Source organism: Giraffa tippelskirchi, chromosome 3 (genome assembly GCF_054371585.1).
Source record: "Giraffa tippelskirchi isolate mGirTip1 chromosome 3, T2T-mGirTip1v1.2.pri, whole genome shotgun sequence".
Lineage (NCBI taxonomy): Eukaryota > Metazoa > Chordata > Mammalia > Artiodactyla > Giraffidae > Giraffa > Giraffa tippelskirchi.
Genome location: NC_137277.1, coordinates 85,830,635 through 85,853,376, shown reverse-complemented (window position 1 = coordinate 85,853,376; position 22,742 = coordinate 85,830,635). Strand labels below are relative to the sequence as shown.

The window sequence follows — 22,742 nt, the reverse complement described above, 5'->3', positions numbered from 1 at the left end:
GGATTTGGACTTCAGCATATCTTATGGGGAGGAAAAAAATCAACTGATAATTCCACTGTTCAATGAACTAGCCATGTTAACTATTACACAGAAATTTAATGGTGAATGAGATAAATCTCACAGGTGAACTGTTACTATTAGAGCTTGATATCCTTCTCTACTTGGGTTACCATCTTATGTGTGACTTTGGAACAGCCCACATTCAGCTCTTTTAAAAAAAAATTATTTGCTACTGTCCTGTCTCTCAGAATAATAGGTTAATATTTTAAGTGCATTCAGCTCCATAGAAGATTTCTCACTAAAAGAAGTTCAAATATTTGTCCAAAATCTTAGTGGTGGTTCAAAATCTGTTCCTGTCATCTTTGCACTATATTCGAAGTAAAGTTAGCATTATTTGTTATTATTATTCCTTCTAAAAGTATTTTACCGCTGACTAACTTCTTATTTTATCTTCTCATTCTAGTTTCTTATTTTGTGTAAATAGACTATCTGAGGTTTTTAATGTAGTGAGTTACTTGGGGAGTAGTAGATAGAAAAGCCAGGATCTCTGTTTCCAGAGCACTTATTTTCAGTTCAATATTTGCTGAGGATCTTCTTGGGCTGGCGCTTAGCTGAAGGCTACGGACAAAGCAGTGTGAATAAGAAACCACCCTCCTGTCCTCAGAAAACTTATAACCTCTTGGAGGACAAAAAGGAATATGCAAACAACTTGATCAAAAGTCTGAGAGGACCAGGCAGAGTGTCACAGAGGAAAACAGCCTTGAAATGTCCCTGAAGGAAGGCTGGTAATCAGTGACTACAGACTGGAGTTGGAAGCCTTCCATCCTGAGGGGCAACATGAGTGCTGACCCAGAAATGGACAGGAAGGACCAGCTGGTCTGGCTTTGCTAGACTATCATATACACCAAACTGTCAGAAAGAAGATAGGGTCTAGGAATTAGGGTCCAGATCTTCAAGTATGTTAGATGTGAAGCTAAGCGTGAAGAAGCGGTTGAAGATGTCTGAGCAAGGAGAATGTGGTAAGATCTTTTCTTGAAAAAGGAAATCCTTGAGGGATCAGTTACAAGGGGATAGCTTGCTTCCAAGAGGCAAACATAACCTCAAATAAATCATATTTCTGGGACCCAAGGTCAGGAAAAATACAGCAGATTTTCCCCCTCTGTTTAACTGTTGCCTAGAACGTGTGATAGCATAATACAAAAAAACAGCATCTTCTCTAAAGTGATTTTGACCAAAAAGGAACATTCTAGTGCTTTAGAGATGATGGTATCTAAGAAAAGATCTGTAAGACTTTTACTACCCATGAAGAACTAACATATTCTTCCTTTTAAAGTCACTTCTGAAAGAGGAGGGGACTAGATGATTGCTTCTTAAAAACTTGAAGCCCAGAAATCAGTGCATGGCATGGCTGTCACATAGGCTGTGACTCCTGAACTTTATTTCCTGTAGTTTTTTTCTCATTTTGTTATTTTTGCAAGTAATGCTCATGGATTAGATGGAAGGAATAAATCAATATCTTCCTCATAATCAAAATATGAATTGTTACATGGTCATCCTGGACACTAAAAATTATCTTAGTGCAGACCCATGAAACTCATGGATGCAGTGGGGTGGGAGACCCTTGGCGTTTATAGATTTCCAATACGATGAGAGATCTCAGAGTTGACAGTGTAACTAGTTTACATCATAAAAATAACATTGTTGGGTTCGATAGTACATTCTTTTCAGTTCAGTTCAGTTCAGTCGCTCAGTCGTGTCCGTCTCTTTGCGACCCCATGAATTGCAGTACGCCAGGCCTCCCTGTCCATCACCAACTCCCAGAGTTTACCCAAACCCATGTCCATCGAGTCGGTGATGCCATCCAACCATCTCATCCTCTGTCGTCCCCTTCTTCTCCTGCCCCCTATCCTTCCCAGCATCAGGGTCTTTTCCAATGAGTCAACTCTTCGCATGAGGTGGCCAAAGTATTGGAGTTTCAGCTTCAACGTCAGTCCTTCCAATGAACACTAAGGACTGATCTCCTTTAGGATGGACTGGTTGGATCTCCTTGCAGGCCAAGGGACTCTCAAGAGTCTTCTCCAACACCACAGTTCAAAAACATTCTCTTAATTTACCCCAAAACATGTATTTTCTGCCTAAGAACTATTGGTTTCCTAGACTTCTACTTCTATGACCAGCATTAGTCTTTAAGTGACTGGGGAAGTCATTTTCTGGTATGAAAGGATCTTTTGAATCAGCTCTCAAGTACAAGAAAGAACAAGGAGAGAACAAAGCCACACTGAGATGTGGAGGCTGGGTGATGACCATGCTGGCTGACTGGCTCGCCAGCCTTGAAGCACCCTACTCAAATTTCTGCTTTAACAGCATTTAAATTACTTTCTAGCACAGGCCTCTGGGAACCTTATAAGCAAACATTTTCTCTTCTCAGAGAAATCCTTTATATCTAAAACATATACTGGTGACCCTAGATGTTAAACTCAGACATGCCAGTGAACATACTTTCATCCTTAAGAAAAAAAGTTCCATACAGCTTCTATCTGACACCTTAGCATGTTCTCTGGCTCAGTATAATGAGACTGAAATCACTCATAACGCCTAGTAATGACAACTTTGGGTTACACTCATCACCTATATTTAAATAAGTATAATGGTATTGTGTGGCATGACAGAGATATTAACTAAAGCTAAGGTGGTAATCAGATTGCAATATATACGTGTATCAAATCAATACATTGTGTACTTTAAACTTACATAATGTATGACAATTATCAGGTTTTTTTAATGAGTGTAATGATTAAACCTTTAGTCACTGATTCCAACTTTGATAATATTTGTTAATTTAAAACATAGACATTGGAAATTCAGTATATATAAATTTTCGCATTTCTCACCATTTTCTATTTGAAAAATTATGTGAGTTTCACAGATCTCAGCCATGGTGGTTCATTTTTTAATTGGAAACCCCCATAGCATCTTGGATTCCAAAGCTTTAATACGTGTACTCTTAAGGCTTTTAGATCTCTCTTTATGTGCCTTCCCCTTAAGGTTGCTTGAATAATATTGTCTTTGCAATGAAGAACCAGCATCAGATTCAAAATGAAGCACATTTTGGGAGACTTGCCTTATTTCTTTTGCCATCTCCCTGCTTACCTATCTACAAAACAGCTTCAAATATAAGACATATACCACTTTAATCTAGCAGAGAGCTTTTGTTTTGCTTCAGTTATTGTTCACAGTTTTTCTTTTTCTTTTTTTGGCTGCTTTTGTTTCCCTCACCAGTTCTCTGCTCTTACCATGTTGTTTTTCCATAGTTCTATCACCCTTCCATCTTTTATTGCTCCTTCTGGAAATAGAAGGTAGAAAAGAAATAAGGAAAATAGACATTGACAAAAGACAGATGGTGTAAAATAGACAAAGGAATGACCATATCTTAATTCTGCATACATGGTACTGTACATGTGTGGTTTTTCAATTATATATATATTATTTTTTCATTTATTGTAGTTAAGGTGACCAGCGCCATTATTACAAGTCTGTCTCTTTTTAAACTTACTGTACTTTTTGTCCATTGTCCTAACGAAATTGAGTTTTGATCTCAAGCTCTATTAATCTTTTTATTTTTATATGCCATGCTTCTTCATATAGTAAAACCACAATACTCCAAGCCAACATACAAGAACCATTGGCCAAGAACAAATGAATAGATACTCTTGCTTTCCTCAACATTTCTACAAGAATGTAATTTCTTTTTCTACTTTGTTTTCCTCCCTTGCAGATTCTGTTTTAAATGACTTTGTTATGATGCACTGTGTTTTTATGCCAAATACCCAGCTTTGCCCAGCTCTGGTGGCCCAATATCCTTTTGTTGTGAAAAGTCTGTTCCCTTGACGACACCCCCCATGTATAAGGCCATTATCTCATCCCATGGTCTCAAGGTAAGTCATGACCAAGGCAGAATTATGCTTTCTGCCCTCGTCAAACTCTGAAACATCAGCGGTTTCCCCACCCCCACAGATTTCTTATCTCTCCTTGGCATGGTTTTCATGTGCCATGTTTAAGGATTTTCTCCTTATTACCTGTGTAGAGAAACATGAGCCAATTTATCTAAGGAAGGTGATGCTGATGAGAAATATACATACCTGGGAGGTAGACTAGAGAAGGTGATGGTGAAGAGTATTATTAGGGAGTATTATTAGGGACCACTTCCTAAGCTTGGAGACAGACTTTGTACCTCTGTCAGGATACCTGGCAGGATGGACTGTGATCTGTTTGTGTCCCTCTAAGCTGTAGTATTAATCAGACCACTAACCTGTTGAGATATATACAAGTTATCATTGTGGGGTCACTTTTCTTTCACATTCATCCTAGTCAACCCTATCCTCTAGATATTGATATTTATCCCTTTGTGGCTGTTTTTATTATTATCCCATTGACTTACGTCAAGGATACAAAACTTGAAATTCTAATGGCAGTTCCTCTAGGTAACTTGATTCTGAGCTTATTTGGGGGGCAGCATTTCAGTGGTCTCTTGAGTTGACCAGTTGGTGCGCAGTGTCTGGCAGAGGGAACATTCAGAAGACAGAAGCTGAATAAAAGAAGTGAATATCGTTAATGAGTGGAACCCTCAACTTTGGGGAAATGTGAAAGTGTATTTTCCAATTCTGCTTTATTTTTAAAGCAGCAAAAATGTAGGCCCCCAAACACTTTGGCCTTTTTGAGCAGCTAAATATATGGAAGGAGAATAACTTTCTTTTTTTCTAAGCAATCCAATCAATGTTGGCATGTTTTCCTTTTTCAGAATTATAATTGCCCTACCTGATTCTCATTTCCTTGTTCATAATTCTCTTTGAAGTCAACAGAATGTGTGAGAATAGGAGATTGGAGTTGAATATGCTATTCAGAGGATGCTGCAAGAGTGAGATTTGAGTGTTTATTTGCCTGGAAACTATCTTTCCAAGTAATGACAGTTTAATGAGACCTAAATATATTATATATTCTTTCTGGCTCATATTCAGTTTTTCTCAAGTAAAATTAACACATTCAGGACCTCTCTGTGCTCTTTTAGCTCCATACATGGTAATCATTATTAGACCTTTGAGATTTTTAGAAGGAAAAATAAAAACCACCATTGAGTGTAGACTTTTTTCCCCCAACAGTTAGCATGTTGATAAGCTTTTTTTTTAATATTTTTTTTTATTTTTAATAAATTTATTTATTTTAGTTGGGGGCTAATTACTTTACAATATTGTAGCGGTTTTTGCCATACCTTGTTGATAAGCTTAAAGCAAACAAAACCAAAAGAAGGATGAGAGAAGGTAATGGGCCAAGTTATATCATCTTGACAGCTCAGAGCCCCAAATACTAAGCTCATACTCTTTTTGCAGATTTTTATTTCTTCACTTGTTAGTTTGTTCTTCTTCAGAATTGATTGAGAACATTCACAGCATTGACCTCTGTGTTTAAAGTGGAAGGTCCTAGAGGGAAAGTCTGCACCATGCCTAGGTGTGGTGGTAGGGGGTAATGATGTTGCGGGGAGGTGAAGGCAGGAAAAGTGGACAGTAGAGTCAAGGGAGGCCTGTGATGTCCAATCCTAACTTTTCTGAGAGATGGAGGGAGTCGGGATGGTTGGGTACCATCCACACTACCTCAGACCACCTCCTTCACACCCTGCCTTGTGAGAACTTAGATTCTCTTAATTGTTCTATTTTAAAACAACTCTTTACGTGCCAGGCACCACTGACCCATATTATACCTCTTTATCCTTATAGGAGTTTATTGGGTTAGTGTCAGTTTTATTTAAAAGTGAGAATTACTGAGCCTCAAAAACAAACATGTCCAAGGCAAGTGGCAGAACTAGGATTTATCCAGGTGTTAGGATTCCAACCCTGGGGTGTGGCACTTCTTTTCTTCACAACTTACTCTTTTAAAAGCTTATCCTTTAGAGTTTAAAAATATTTCTTGGAAATTTATTGCATGATACATGTTTATTTGTGCTTCAGTTGGCTAAAATCAAAGTGGGCCTAATTTGTTGAAACCAAATAAAGTGTCTGATAGAACATTTTTCTTTATAGTGATGGATATGCTCTGTATCTGTGCAGCCCAGTAGCCACTAGCCTTGAAATTGGGTTCTGTGACTGAGGAACTGAATTGTTAATTTTATTTAATTTGATTATTTTAAATGTAAATAGCCACATGTAACTCGTAGCTGCCGTATAGGACAGCTTAAGTCTGGTCCTTAGATACTGGGAACAAAGAAGAATTACTGTCCTGTAATGCCTGGGAGGCCAGGAAGGCATCCTGCCGCGGGCAGGCAAATGGAAAGGGCTGTATCCTTGAAGGTCATGTGTGTGTGAGTGTGTTTATACCATGCTAAGGACTCAATTTCTAGTCCGTTTTGCTCCAGAGAGATGTTATATAGCTTCCTTACATAAGCTTCTTTTTCAATCATAAGTAACATAAACAAACTGTAACTGACTTAAGCAATAAAGGAATTCATCAAAATGGGGTAACAGAGAATGGAAGGAATCCTTAGAGCCCAGACTGTAGAAAGGAACCTTAGGGGCAGCAACGAAGGAACAGCTGCTAGAGGAAAGTGAAAGTTGCTCAGTCATGTCTGACTCTTTGCAAACCCATGGACAGTGGAATCTGGTGGGCTAAAGTCCATGGAATTCTCCAGGCAAGAATACTGAAGTGGGTAGCTGTTCTCTCCTCTGGGGGATCTTCCCAACCCAGGGATTGAACCCAGGGCTCTCATATTGCAGGTGGATTCTTTACCAGCTGAGCTACCAGGGAAGCCCAAGAGTCCTGGAGTGGGTAGCCTATCCCTTCTCTAGGGGATCTTCCCGACCCAGGAATCAGACGGGGTCTCCTGCACTGCAGCTGGATTCTTTACCAGCTGAGCTTCCTGGGCCCTTGCCTCATTCCCACATCCCTGGGAGTAGCTTGGGTGACTGGTGACGTCTTGGTCAAAGGAAGGCAAAGCACTTCACTGAATAGTTTTTCAGAGACTGCCTATAAAGAAAAATAGAGAAAGTAGAGAAATAGAAGATGGTCAGGAAAAAAAAAAAAAACAAAACAACACTTATAAACTGTTTAGCACCATGTCCTCATGTGACAGGTAGCTAGAATGTAAAACTGAACAAGTGGGCTAATACCCATGTTGTTATGGGATTTAGGGATAGTAAAATACTTAACTGCGTTCCATTAAAGCACTTAAATTAAGTGAGTTGATTTGGCTGTGTGTTTTTAAAGTACTTATTAATATGTGTTACTTTTCATAGCAGCTCTATGAAGAAGTCAGTATTTTCACTGCTCTTTTTCCAAATCAATAAACTTGGATAATGAAAAATTATGATTTGCTCAGAGAAAGGTAATTACTAGTACAGAAAAGACTTGAGCTCTGAGCCACTGGCGTCTGTTTCTGTCCTTAATCCACATTGTGCGTCTCCTCCAATTTTGCTTTTAGCATAGGAGACGATGGTAGAACTCTGTTTAACATTAATATTTCAGGCCTTTTATGTGCTAATGAGAGAGACTCTATTCATTAGATATGCTTGGGACATGATTTGGCCTGATGAATACAAGTGCTTTATAATGAGTTTCTTAAATTATATTTGTTCAATTTCTGTACTTTTCATCTCTAGTTTCTTTAATCTTTTTAAAATCTGCACTTAAAATACAGTTCAATTTTCTGTTAGTCTTTAAAAAGAAAATTAACCCCCCCCCCTTATAACCTTACCAGGTATTACTATGGTTAACATTTTGATATGTAGCCTTTCAGTCTTTTTTCTATACATTTAGATATATGCTTTGAAATATAAGGATGGGGTCATACTCTAAATAATTATGATAATTATTTGTTACTAAACAAATAATGATACTAAAAAATTATGATAATAATTTGTTACTAAACAAATAGAGCCATTTTTCTGCCATTAATTTTTTTCATATCATTTCTCTAAATATAGATGGCTTGGTCATCCTTAAAAATAGAACATTCTCACTGAAAAATTCAATTTACAGAAAAAGAGAACAAAGTTCACCTGGTATCTCACCGTTGAATTATGAAAAATCTTTCAGAAATTATATACATGTATAATTTTATGTATGTGAGATCATGTTACACATGCTTTTTAAAAATATGTTTTCTTTGACCTACCAGTATATGCTGTAGATCATTTGAAATCAATATATGCAAATAAAACTCCATCATTTTGTTCAGATAATTCCACAAATACTTACTGAACACTAAGTTTTAGCTAAAACTGCCTTATACAGAGTAAATACAATAGGTTTCCTTACTGAAAAGGCAGGATATCCATCTCTTATTTCTTCATGAATATGATCTGGGGATGTTCTCTGTATAAGCTGACTTGGATTCTCTAAGAGGAACACTAACCAAAATTTGTAAATCAAGATTTATAAAAGGGCATCAGATTTTTAAAGCCATGTTGTAAGGAATAGTCTTTGCATTTCTAAGGAAGATTGTCAGCTTAAATTCTGTTGAAGCCAAATTTTATCATTTTAGTCCCTTACTTGGTTTCTGAAAAAATGTTTGATCTATGTGTCACTATGAGAGCAATTTACTCCTGCAGATATGCAATTTGAGAGTTTATTTCAAATAAGAAGGCTTAGTTTGATGATGCTATGAACATAGTATCCCTTTCAAAGAAAATGACTGTATTATCAGACTGTATTTTATATGTATCTTTCTCAGCCTCATATTAACACTGGGAGATGTGTACTCTTTTTGCATTAAGGAAGTGAGACTGAATAGATAAATAATGTGCTCCAAGTTACCTACTAGTAAGGGCTGTAGATCATGACAAACTGTGCAAAGCTCTCAGAGAGATGGGAATACCAGATCATCTTACCTGTCTCCTGAGAAACCTGTATGTGGGTCAAGAAGCAACAGTTAGAATGCTATATGGAATAACTGATTGGTTTGTGGTCAGGAAAGAAGTACAACAGGGCTCTCTGCTGTCACCCTGTTGGTTTAACGTGTACGCCGAGCACATCATGAGAAATGCCAGGCTGGATGTGGTATAAGCCGGAATCAAGACAGGCAGGAGAAACATCAACAACCTCAGATAGGTGGATGACACCACTCTAATGGCAGAAAGTGAAGAGGAACTAAAGAGCCTCTTGATGAGGGTGAAGGAGGAGAGTGAAAGAGCCGGCTTAAGACTAAATATTAAAAAAAAAAACACTAAGATCATGGCATCCAGCCATATTACTGCATAGCAAATAGAAGGGGTAAGGTGGAAGCAGTGATAGATTTCCTTTTCTCAGGCTCCAAAATCACTGCGAATGGTGACTGCAGCCATGAAATCAGAAGACAATTGCCTCTTGGCAGGAAAGCGATGACAAATCTAGACAGTGTGTTGAAAGGCAGACATTACGCTGCCGACAAAAGTCCATGTAGTCAAGGCTAAGGTCTTCCCAGTGGCCGCATACGATTGTGAGAGCTGGACCATAAAGAAAGCAGAACACTAAAGAATTCATGCCTTCGAACTGTGGTGCTGGAGAAGACTCCTGAAAGTCCCTTGAGACAGCAAGATCAAACCAGTCAGTCTTAAGGGAAATCAACCCTGAATACTCACTGGAAGGACTGATGCTGAAGTTGAAACTCCATTATTTTGGTCATCTGATGTGAACAGATGACTCAATGGAAAAGTCCCTGATGCTGGGAAAGATCGAGGGCAGAAGGAGAAGAGGGCGTCAGAGGATGAGAGGGCTGGACGGCATCACCAGTGCAATGAACACGAACTTGGGCAAACTCCGGGAGATAGTGAGGGACAGGGAGGCCTGGCATGCTGCAGTCCATGGGGTTGCAAAGAGTAGGATACTAATGGGCGACTGAACAACAACAACAAAAACAAGGGTTGGGACAGCATTTGAACCCAAGCAATAGTAATGCTCAAAATTCTCCAAGCCAGGCTTCAGCAATACGTGAACTGTGAACTTCCAGATGTTCAAGCTGGTTTTAGAAAAGGCAGAGGAACCAGAGATCAAGTTGCCAACATCCACTAGCTCATCAAAAAAGCAAGAGAGTTCCAGAAAAACATCTTATTTCTGCTTTAAAGCCTCTGACTGTGTGGATCACAATAAACTGTGGAAAATTCTGAAAGAGATGAGAATACCAGACCACCTGACCTGCCTCTTGAGAAACCTGTATGCAGGTCAGGAAGCAACAGTTAGAACTGGACATGGAACAACAGACTGGTTCCAAATAGGAAAAGGAGTACGTCAAGGCTGTATATTGTCACCCTGCTTATTTAACTTCTGTGCAGAGTACATCATGAGAAACGCTGGGCTGGAGGAAGCACAAGCTGGAATCAAGATTGCTGGGAGAAATATCAATAACCTCAGAGATACAGATGACACCACCCTTATGGCAGAAAGTGAAGAACTAAAGACCCTCTTGATGAAAGTGAAAGAGGAGAATGAAAAAGTTGGCTTAAAGCTCAACATTCAGAAAACTAAGATCATGGCATCCAGTCCCATCACTTCATGGCAAATAGATGGGGAAACAGTGGAAACAGTATCAGACTTTATTTTTTTGGGCTCCAAAATCACTGCAGATGGTGACTGCAGCCATGAAATTAAAAGACATTTACTCCTTGGAAGGAAAGTTATGACCAACCTAGACAGCATATTAAAAAGCAGAGACATTACTGCTGTCAACAAAGGTCCATCTAGTCAAGGCTATGGTTTTTCCAGTGGTCATGTATGGATGTGAGAGTTGGACTATAAAAAAAGCTGAGCACCAAAGAATTGATGCTTTTGAATTGTGGTGTTGGAGAAGACTCTTGAGAGTCCCTTGGACTGCAAGGAGATCCAACCACTCCATGCTAAAGGAGATCAGTCTTGGGTGTTCATTGGAAGGACTGATGTTGAAGCTGAAACTCCAATACTTTGGCCACCTAATGCGAAGGGCTGACTCATTTGAAAAGACCCTAATGCTGGGAAAGATTGAGAGCAGGAGAAGGGGACAACATAGAATAAGATGGTTGGATGGCATCACCGACTCAGTGGACATGGGTTTGGGTGGACTCCAGGAGTTGGTGATGGACAGGGAGGCCTGGAGTGCTGCGGTTCATGGGGTCACAAAGAGTCGGACACGACTGAGTGACTGAACTGAACTGAACTGAATGTGTTTCATTAGACCAAGTCCTAACTGCTCTGCTATGAGTATAAGCCCCTGACTAAAACTAAAAATAGCCAAGAACTAAAGACTTCTAAAAACAGAGAATTCTGAAAATCAGTGAGAAAAAAAAAAATTGAGCAAGAAAATAAGTAGGAAGAGCTTCTGTGAGCTCCAAGTTAATAGGTACACACAAACAGAGAAGCAGCTGTGTTAATCACAGACATCAACCCAGAAATGCCAGGTCTTGTGAAGAATTCCAAAACCATCCATTTAAAGATCCTGAATTATTTCCAGAGGCAGAGCAGTAATAATATTGATGATCACTAACCTTTAACTAAGCACCTAGTATGTCTGAGATATGTTCTACATGGTTCACCAGTACTGCCTCATCTCCTCCTCAACAGCTATCCTAGGAAGTTTACTGATGGAGAGACTGGTCTCATAGATAAGTGGGGAAGCTGCAAGATGAACCCAGGTGGTCTAATTCCAGAACTTGTGTTCCCAAGCACATGTTGCATCAAGAAAGGAACAAACTTAGTGCTCAGGATGGGGGAGGGGAGCTGCTTCAAAAGGCAAGCTGGGTAGTAAAGAGGCCCATAATACAGTGGGAAGAACAAGAGCTCTGAAGTCAGGAGACCCGTGTTTAAAACCTACATCCTATAAGCTATATTACTTGCAATTATCTTTAACCTCTCTGAACCCTGCCTATATAATAGGGGTAATTATACCTGCCCTACCTTCCTCACCAGGTTGTTGTAAAGATCAAATAAGGCTATGTGTGTGAAAATACATTATAAACCTTAAAACCCCTTATAAATATTGCCCCTCTATAAATAAATGATTGTACACCATGAGACGAATATAGCATAAGGTAAAGAATATAGCAAAGCTTTGTTGAGTCAGTGGGCAGATGACCCCCAAAGTTTGTTTTCAGCTTCAAGCAGAGATCTTGTATGCAAAGCAGGGTTTTAAAAAACAACAACATTGAAGAGTATCAGTTTGAATGTTGATAAGTGTTTTATAAATAGCTGCATAATTAGCATGTACTTACTGCAAAAAGTATACATAATATTTTATTCCCTGTTGTAGGCTGTAATGAATCTGCTGCCTCCACATCCTAGGAGGTTTTCACTTACTTTCCCCATGATAATTTTAATACGTGGAACCATTATTAGCTGAATTAAGAATAAGTAAATGAGCAGAAAAAAAAAAATACAGAAAAATTACAGGTGCCTGTGGTGAGTAAGATAATAACTAGGTAAAAATATATGAAATAATTATAGTGTTTGAACAGCAGAGCCGGCGTGAGGAAAATGACTCAATGGAATATTAAACCTGCTGTTGGCAGGGTAGAAAGGCTCTGTGGCCTTCACCTCTTCTGAGTCCCAGCCCAAATACCTCGTTGAAAACAGATCCAGTTTGTCCTCATCCATGATTTTGTGATGTCAAAGGAGCTGGTCTGATTCAGTGAAGATTTAGTCATTCTAAAAGCGTGTGGTCCTGTAGACTAAGTATCCAAAAACTGAAATATTCTATTTTAAAAATATACCAGAAGTTGGTATTTGTTGTAGACTTAACCTGATGACATTGACTATGAAGTTATTTAGAACATATCTATGATTTGTATTTAATATCTTAACAAAATGGAATTAAAGGTAATTTAGATAGAGTCTTAAAGAGCTTCTCTTTAAAGAACTTCCCTTGTGGCTCAGCTGGTAAAGAATCCACCTGCAATGCAGGATACCTGGGTTCAATTCCTGGGCTGGGAAGAGCCCCTGAAGAAGAGAAAGGCTACCCACTCCAGTATTCAGGCCTGGAGAATTCCATGAACTGTATAGTCCATGGGGTTGCAAAGAGTCAGACATGACTGAGCGACTTTCACTTGGGCTTCCCTCATAGCTCAGTTGGTAAAGAACCTGCCTCCAATGCAAGAGACCTCGGTTCAATTCCTGGGTCAGGAAGATCCGCTGGAGAAGGGTATAGGCTACCTAGCCGTTGTAGCTCAGCTAGTAAAGAATCCACCTGCAATGCTGGAGACCTGGGTTCAGTCCCTGGATTGGGAAGATCCCTTGAAGAAGAGAAAGGCTACCCACTCCATATTCTGGCCTGGAGAATTCCATGAACTGTATAGTCCATGGGGCCACAAAGAATCAGACACAACTGAGCAACTTTCACTTTAAAGAGCTGTGAATTGAGGTGGGTAGGGGGGAGAAGCATAAAGAAAATACTATTATATGTAGCACCCCAAATGTGTCATTGAATAGTTTAAGGTAAACATTCGAGGCTTTTTATGTTTCATGTGCCCACTCCTTTATTAGGAAATGCAGAGATTCACAATGAGTTTAAGACATGGTTCCTGCCCTTAAGGATTCCGTTTTTTTGTATTTGTTTTCTTTTTTTTCTTTTTGAAGTATAGTTAACTTAAATATTGTTTTAGTTTCAAGTGTAGAGCAAAGTGATTCCTATATATATATAGGCTTCCCTGGTAGTTCAGCTGGTAATGAATCTGCCTGCAGTGCAAGAGACTGCTGTTCAATTCCTGGGTCAGGAAGATCCCCTGGAGAAGGAATAGGATACCCACTCCATTATTCTTGGGCTTCCCTGGTGGCTCAGATGGTAAAGAATACAGCTTCAATGCAGCATGGCAGAACTCCATGGGCAGAGGAGCCTGATGGGCTATAGTCCATAGGATCACAAAGAGTCGGACATGACTGAATATATATATATATATATATATATATATATATATATTCTTTTTCAGATACTTTTCCATTATAGGTTATTACTAGATATTGAATATACTTCCCTGTGCTATATAGTAGGTCTTATTTTATATATATATATATATATACACACACACACACATACACACACACATATATATATGTTGTGCTTCCGTGGTGGTTCAGATGGTAAAGAATCTGTCTGCAATGTGGGAGACCCAGGTTTGATCTCTGGATCAGGAAGGTTCCCTGGAGAAGGAATGGCATCTCACTCCGGTATTCTTGCCTGGAGAATTCGATGGACAGAGGAGCCTGGTGAACTACAGTCCATGGGGTCACAAAGAGTCGGATCCAACTCAGCAACCAAAACACACACATACACATATTAATGCCAAACTCCTAATTTATCTCTCCCCATTCCTCTATCCCCTTTAGTAACCATAAGATTGTTTGCTATGTCTGTGGGTCTATTTCAATTTTGTATGTAAATCATTTGTATCTTTTTTTTTTTAGATTCCACATGTAAGTGATATATTTGTCTTTCTCTTTCTGACTTACTTCACTTAATATAATAATCTGTAGGTCCATCATGTTGCTAAAGGATTCTGATTTAATGCTCTTGGATGCAAAAGGTCTTATTACCACAATGAGAAACCTCAAGTTAGGATTTGAATCATCAGGAATTTTAACACAGCTTTCTAAAGCAACAGGCATTGGACAAGAGAAGTGGTTAAAACTATAGCAGAGAGGGTCTAGTTCGGACCCTAGGGATCCTGCCTTCCTGGCTCTCAGATCGTCAAGGCTGCAACCATTAAATCTTGATCTTCTATATTTGCTTTGTCTTCTTTGAGGGCTTTGGGGAATAGGTTCTGTATCTCAGATGGATTTTTCCATTATCCAGCAAAATGCTAAGTCACCTAATTCTGCTGCATAATGTATGTCTGGATAAAGAAATAATAATATTAGACACACAATAACATAAAGAAGTCAATATAGTACTGGGAAGGGAAGTAAGAGAACTGAGTTCTAGCTCTAACAATTCCATTGATAAATTTCAGGAAAATCACTTCACCTCATTCTACATGTTTCTTTGCCTCTAAAATGGTGGAGTTGAAGGAGACAAAAATCAAAGGACTTTTACAACTCAGATTCTATGATTCTGTGAATTGTCTGAAATCAACTTAGTATATGAGTGATGCATTTGGCCCCTTTGACTATTCTGGCCTTTTCTTAATTGTGTTGAAAGTAACAATTCAGGGAATAATTCCAGAATTTCTTGCAGACTTTAACCTAGCACTTGATGAGGTACAAGAATCAGATACCAGAACCATATTATCTTTCTGTGACTCTTTTCCCCATGAATTTGAGTAGCCGTATTGCTTCTTACCAAAACCCAGCTGTCATGATATTATGAGTCATGACCTTATTCTTATTCTCTACATGTATTTCTTGATAATAAATCATTAGATTATCATGTATTTTATATTCTTTACTAATCTACTTTTGAAATAGACATTAGCTAAGTATGTATTTTCAATAGTGTCCTTCATATGTTAAAAATGTGTGTGGTATGCATTAATAATCCTTTTAAATTGTTATTTGTGCTGGAGAAGACTCAGATTTTTATTCCACACTGGACTTTCTCCATCAAATGGTTAACACATTATTACTCCAGCGTTAGCCACAAAAAGTAATGGTTTCTGCAGCCTTTCTGATGTATGTGAGTTTATGAACATACTATATTTGAAATGTTACTCTTGTTAGGGTGCATTTTTAACATCATATTGAGACAAGGGGCCTGGTGAGATATTCTTTATTCTTTGATTACTGTCTGAAGGGAACATAGTTTTTTCTCTCTCCACTTGTTTTTTGTAGGAGTTAAATAAAATCTAAAAATCACATAAATGTTCTAAACACCTGAGTAGATTGTTATGGGGCTAAATAGAAGCCCCAGTACCTCATCTGTAACCATCTAATCAATTACATGTAAAGGCCTGTCTGTGTTCCCTGAGAATCTGATTCAGCAGACTGTTGATGAATAGAATGGTATGTTGTCTGTGGAGGGGCCAAATCCTTGAGCACATACCTGGATTCAGCTATAAAGGTGCTATTAACTTCCATTCCGTCTTAGTAAATAAATACCTGAAAGAGGAAAGGTAAGACTTTGTGAAACAAATCAGTGCTTCCTTTTGTTTATTTCCAGAGGCAAACATATGTAAATTTCACAAGAAAAAAGAGAAAGCCTCTTCCTGATCCCACTGGATTCAGTCAATTCTAGCTCCAGGAGGGTATGGAATATACATGAAGAGTGGCAGGCAGTCAGCCCTTGGTTTCAGGATTGGACCAGCTGAGTCATCTCTAGAAAGCTAGGGACTTCAATAAAAAATTAAGGAAGAGAGAGGGAAAAGAGAAAGAAGGAGAAATCTCTCCTATTAGGATTTTTGCTTCCCAGATGCAATTACTCCTAATAATTTCATGAACCCAAGCACCAGTGTGTAGTCACTATAGCCACTGTTTGGGCCATGGGGATGGCGAAAATGGAAAGAGCCCTGTCTGGGTTTGTAAGCCCTCCATTTACTCACTGAACAACCTTGGGCAGAAGTCCTCTCTGACCCTCAGTCTCATCTCCTCATCTGTAAATATTTACCCTTCAGGTTTGTGGAGAGCATTACATGATCATGTGAGCACATTGAACATATTTCTTATGAACTGTAATGTTCTACACACATTTGAAGTGGTAAACATGTTAATTCTTCCAGTTGTGTCTTCTATCTTTTACTGTAGACAAAAGACAGATTTCCCCAGCAAGAGAGGAGACAAGAAGAATCTTTGCCTGACCCACAGAGACAATGACAATTTAGTCATTCTACACTAAATCCCTATAGGTTAGCCACAGGTGTGCAACTGATGTTTCTGGATCCAATACACAAGTGTTTGTGTTGCTTCCTTGAGTCCAAGTCAAGGTAACCTGGAAAGTTAGAATTACATCATCTTGCTATCATTTTGATATTTCAAACATTTCAGCCTCATATAAGTAGAAAAGAGTCTTCTCTCTCTCTCTCTCTTACTGACTTGTAGATGAACGAATACATGGTTTTCAGTCAGCCAAGAATTACCCATTTGGTACCCACCACGTGTCTGACTATACTGCAAGGTACTCTAAAAAGTCTTAAAATGTAATGGCCAGCATTACAATTCTTTGGAAAGAAAAACTGAGTTATGTGTGCCTACAAGCAAGAGATCAAAGGGTTAATCAGAAAAGAAATAATTTTCACATAAAGTGATCTTTCTTCCCTGTTTTATTGTAAGCTCAAAGAGAATTGTAGCAATACAGGTTGAGCAATTTTCTTTTTTTATGAATCCCGTACTCAATTTATGAAAGCCATTTTGCAACCCATTTACATGCAGTAAACCTTTGCTTTAAGGTTCTGTCATTAACCTTGATCATTATTTATAGTCCCTTTAGAAAAGGCCCTTGACTGGTTTAGCTCCCAAGTATAGCACTGCCACAGGACAGTTTTCTACGGTGTCTTTTAAGTCATGGTCGTAAGCTAGGACATGCTCAGTCTTGTAGCCAGGTATGAGGCACAGGGATATTATTTAATGGGGATTAAACTAGTTGGAATTAGGAGTCTTGGATTTAAAACCAGTCTTGGATTTAAAACTCACAATGTAATCTTTGTCACTTATACTCCTTTACTGTCAGTTTGCTAACTTGTAGAAAAAGAACAATGTTTTTCATCACACGACTATAAAGTAGGACTTACCTGAGGTACTCTGTTCAAGTGTCAGTTATAAAGAGGCAATTGTTTTATGAATGAATTGTCTATAATATGAACTACCATAAATCACTGAAAAGGGAATATGTCTAATCTAAAATCTTTCTTGATCACATATTCTGTTCTCCCTACTGTAATCCATAGAAGAATGTAAACTGAGAGCAGGGACCTTCATCAGACACATAGATACTCTATCAAGTATCTGTTGTATTAATGGATAAAATTTCTATGTAAGCATCAGGGTGCTAGGCATGGTTCAGAATATAAGAAGAAGAATGTATTAACCTAGCCTCAAAGAGTTTATAGTTAGGATGACTAGCCATTAATGCATGAAAAGCCAATGTGAATTATGGTTAAATTATGGTTGAATTATGTTAAATTATGGTTCTGAACAAGAGAAGAAAGGATGCATAAAAAATGTGTCTGAGTCCCTCATGGGAAGACGGATACAGCAGGAAGATTTCCTCATCTTAACCTGCAGTGAGTTTATCTATCTTCAGCCTCACTTCCTTCCCGTGTACTTTTTATATCAGCCACTGTTCCAGGAGGACCAGATACCCACTTGTAAGGGTTTAACTGAAGTGCATATAATGAGGGATTATAGAGATGTGTCCAGAATTGTGGGAGCTAAAGAGAGCTGGTTAGGCCCAACAGCAGGAAGCGTTACCACCCCTAGAGGTGAAGGCAGTGCAAAGGGCAGGCACGGAATATGATGAGAGCCAAAGCTAGGCACAACAAGAATCCTTATCAACACAAAAGTCCAAGTAGAACCGTGCAAGTCTAATTCTTTGGGCCACTATCAAGGCCACTATCAAGGCAACGTCTGCTGGGTTTGTATACATTTGGTCCAGAACTTTCATGCAGGTGAGGGTTTTCTTGAGGGCCTAAGGAAGAAATTGCATCAGTCCAAAAGGCCTTCCTGGAGCTGGGATCTGTCATTCTACCTTTGCTTGTAGCACAGTGAAATGGCTAAATATTCTTCCTTGACTCCTTGGCACTTACCATGCACAGCCTTCACAAGGTACAGAACAAGAGAAAATGGATTATGCCCTCAACAATAAGAGGCGAGTCATCCGCCTGGTTTTGCAGTGGGCTGCCATGTATGGAGACGTCCTACAAGAGGATGACGTGGCGATGGCTTTCCTGGAGGTATGTGGGGATCATGCCTTCCAAGAGTGTGTCTTTGACCTATAGTACAGGGACCACCCACAGGCCCGGCAGCCTCCCTGGAGAGAGTGTAAGTGCAAATTCTAGACTTTGTTAACATGTTCACTCATCAGAAAGGTACTATCAGAAAAGTAAAGAAAAGCATCATCCATTATCCTGCCAGTCTAATTCAATAACTGGTAGTAGCATTCTGATGTATTTTCATTTAGTTGCTTTCTTTGATATATTTTCTGTAGTTATAATCAACATAGTACCCATCATTTCACAGGATGCCTTTTCCACCTTATGTAAGGATTTTTCTATGTCAGCAGAGTCTTTCTAATAAAATTTTCTAATGGCCTTTGAGTAGCTATGCCACAGATATATTTATTTCTTCCCATATTGTTGAATATATCATTTCCATTTTTACCTTCCTAGAAGAGCAGCATAATGAACATTTTTGTACAAATAGGTCTATCTTTGGTTCTATTCCTAGAAGTGGGATTACTAGAGCAAATGGTGATGTTTTTGAGTACAGTGGAGCAGATAACTTTATTAAAGAATTCTTAGGCCCATGAAGTGGTTCTGCAGGGCCTTGATTTACTTTGTAAACACTGATTTAAGCTGAACTTCCTTTTCCTTCCCATGGCTTCATCCCATGTTACAACAGTGACCTGAGCATTTAATCCTTAATGACTCTGTCCTCCGAAACTGAGATGAGGACCTTACTTCTGTGCAGGCAAAAGGCAACATGACTTCAGTTTCAAACTTTATCAGTCGGTTTGTTTAAGAATGAATTATCCAAAAGAAACATCCCCACCCACTCCTTTTTAGTCATATCATTTGGCAGGCAGAGAAATGAGGCTGGGAGGAAAGGTGGGCGATGAGAGTCCCTCAAGACTATGGAATGAAAGATATTGAAGATATAGAGGAATAATAGTCACTTGGGTCATTGGGTTATGGCTTCTACCCATTGCTTCGAGTAAAGGACCATTTTGCAGATGAATCAGAATGATGGTGATGCTGCTGCTGCCACAGCTCTCGGCTTCTGCTGGGAAGCCCACTGCCCCTGCACCAAGCAGGGCACAGCTACTGCTGCTCAGTGGGTGGAACCATCCCAGGACATCACTGAAGAATCCTGAGTTAATGACATAAACTCCACAAAACTTCAGTGCAGTGCTGAAAACCATGGCTGTACTTTTACCACCACCAAGTTAACTACGACTAGTAGTAAATATTAAATAAACAACAAATACTAAAATTATATTCAAAATAAATATTAAAATTCCCCTGAAAAAAATATTGAAGTGAAAGCAGTGCTCTTAAAGGAAAGACTATAAAATAACCCATTCCAGAACACTGCGTTGCTTTGCCTTCTGTATAAATATCATATAAACACTTCATTTGCGATTTAAATTTTTTAACTTTGTTTATTGTGGTACAACATAGCAATCATAAAACTTGCTATTTTAATCATTCTTAAGTGTACAATTCAGTGGCATTAATTATACTCACAATGGAACGCATGCATCACTATCATCAGTTTCCAAAATTTTCTTCTCACTTGCCATGTTGAATTTAGACATGCTGTAACATTTTCTTATTTGTCCCTAGTCCATGAAACCATGGTCTGGAGATGCTAGTGAGGCAGATGACATAGGGACATGTCTTTGTTGCTCTTTGCAGAATTACGTACCTTTTGCAGTTCTTGTTAAAAGCCTCTGACCTTTGCCAATTACAGGAGTTTTATGTGTCTGTATCAGATGATGCCCGGATGCTTGCCGCCCTCAAGGAGCAACTGCCTGAGCTGGAGAAGATTGTCAAGCAAATGTAAGGAAGGGCTTGGCTTTGGGGTGAGCTTTCACCAAGTAAGTGCCTGCTGCTTCTCAATCACATCATCATCCAAAAAGTCCTTTGTGCCCACAAAGGGTGAAAGCTGATTTGAGTGGTCTGGGCCTCAGGTGAGGGGGTGCAGTCAGGCCAGATGAACAAAAGGGAGGAGATTCTGCTCAGCTGCCTTCTGCACCAGACAGATGCCCAGAGAAAGCCTGGGGAGCCAGAGATCCTCCTTGGACATCTGACTCAGTAAACCTGGGTCCCTTTGGTTCAAGGCAGGGAATCCAACACCACAGTGGTCAGTGGCATTTAAGGAAAGTTTGAAGAGAATTACTTATGTGGGAAATCCACTTTCTGCTGCCAAAGCTGTTAATGGTGAATACTTGTGTCCTCTAAATGGAAACACGGGTTTGCACATGCTGTCCTTTGAGCCATTGATTAAATACTGGCTACTAGATAGACTTTGAGGGTGAGCAATCCTGGCTTTTAGCCTCAGTTAGACCAGGGATGTGCCTGGGACAACAGCTGATCTCTTAGCTGTCCCCTCTGTGCTTTGGCCTCTTGGTATTAAAATAAAGAGGCTCATATTGCCTCCTGAAGGGATGCTGTGATTTCATTTCTAGCACAAGATTAAAGTTATATACAAATGAAGCAATTTAATAGTACCAACAGTATTAAAGAATGTGCTTTCTCTGTTTCTCGTAGTTCAGAAGATGCAAAGGCTCCACAAAAGAAGGTCAGTGGCAATGGATCAGGTTTCTCTAATTGTGCCCAGTAGACTGACAGTTCTCCAGAAATATGACATCGCAATATGTGACAGTGATGTCTTTGTAAATACAAAATATGTTTTCTTTATTTCTTGACTCTGCTTCTCAGGCATGTGTCCTCTGAGTTGCAGATATTCATCTGTCATCTTCCCCTTATGGCAGCTACTATTGTTATTATTTTTACAGCACAAAGTTCTTTTGCAACAGTTCAACACAGGCGATGAGAGAGCCCAGAAGCGCCAGCCTATCCGTGGCTCTGATGAAGGTGAGATTTCTTTTCCAGTGTGTGTAGATTATTTAAAGTCAGAATGAAATCTTCCCTCTGGGCATCACCCCTAGGGCCCACAGAATAGCTTTTCTCAGCTCTCTGTGCACGCCAGATAGTTTGCTTGGAGGTGCCCTTTTGCATTCCAGTTATTTTTGTCCTTGAACTTGGTACCTGGAGCCAAGGTGCTTGTTCACACTTCTCTGATTCTGCCTCTACCCCACTGCCACCTTTCCTTGAAGGAGAGAAAGATTATCTCAGGGGCCAGTTGTCAAGGTGGCTGGAAGGTGGTTGGTGTTTTGCAGATGCCTCTCAGAGGTGGAGCACCAGGGTCACCTGCTCACCTGCCAAGCAGGGCTCCCGCCCAGGAAGAGTGCCCTCAGCCCTGAGCACTACCTCGTTAGCGCCCATCGGGGAGGCCCAGATGCCGGCTGCTATTGTTTGCTTGGTTAAGATTTCTTCTAAGAGTCACAGCCAAAATAAAATGATCATGATGAAATCTTCATCTTCAGCCACAGATGAATGTTGTAATTTAGGGGTGCCCTAAAGTCAAGAATTACAGGAGGTGGAATTACTTCCAGGGCTTGTGTGTTCAGAGCTGAATGTGTGGATACCACATACAGATCTACTGAACTGAGCCATGTGGCCAGGCCTCAGAGCACACACACCAGTGGACAAGTGAGCAGCAATCTTAGCAAATGTTCATGACCCCAGGCAGAAGCACTCCTGTTTGCCAGAGTGTTAATGCTGACTCCCCACCACTGAACCAGGCAGTGGGAATCTAGTAATCTGCCTACCACACAACACTCCTGGATTGTGAAAAAGAAACACTCACAGACAAGGGCAGACCCCGAAAACTTGCCTAAACATACCTCTCATCCTTTTCCCATGACCTGTGTGTGCGTTTTTCACAACTCTCTGTTGTGGGTTTTGTAACTGGGACTGGCAGTCATGGACTGTTCTTAGACCAATGCTAAGGTAAGTTTTAGCAGAGGACATGTGTAGGCATCCATGAGCACAAGTAAATGCAAGTCATAAGAATGGCAAGGTGATGCCAATTTTGGAGGATGCATCCAA

The 22,742-nt window shown here is 39.6% G+C and overlaps 1 protein-coding gene across 21 annotated transcripts in view; it reads left to right on the top strand.

Moving 5' to 3' along the window:
- RAPGEF4 (Rap guanine nucleotide exchange factor 4) overlaps nt 1-22,742 on the top strand; it is a 318,142-nt gene that overhangs the window by 259,341 nt on the left and 36,059 nt on the right. For 16 of the 21 annotated variants that reach the window (XM_081584651.1, XM_081584649.1, XM_081584665.1 and 13 more), the window contains 5 exons: nt 3,776-3,854; nt 18,650-18,800; nt 20,539-20,627; nt 21,339-21,369; nt 21,587-21,665. In XM_081584651.1, coding sequence (XP_081440777.1) covers nt 3,776-3,854; nt 18,650-18,800; nt 20,539-20,627; nt 21,339-21,369; nt 21,587-21,665 — 429 coding nt within the window. Of the gene's footprint in view, nt 1-3,775; nt 3,868-18,649; nt 18,801-20,538; nt 20,628-21,338; nt 21,370-21,586; nt 21,666-22,742 lie in introns of all 21 variants that reach the window. The other 5 variants (XM_081584653.1, XM_081584650.1, XM_081584662.1 and 2 more) reach the window with 1 other exon arrangement.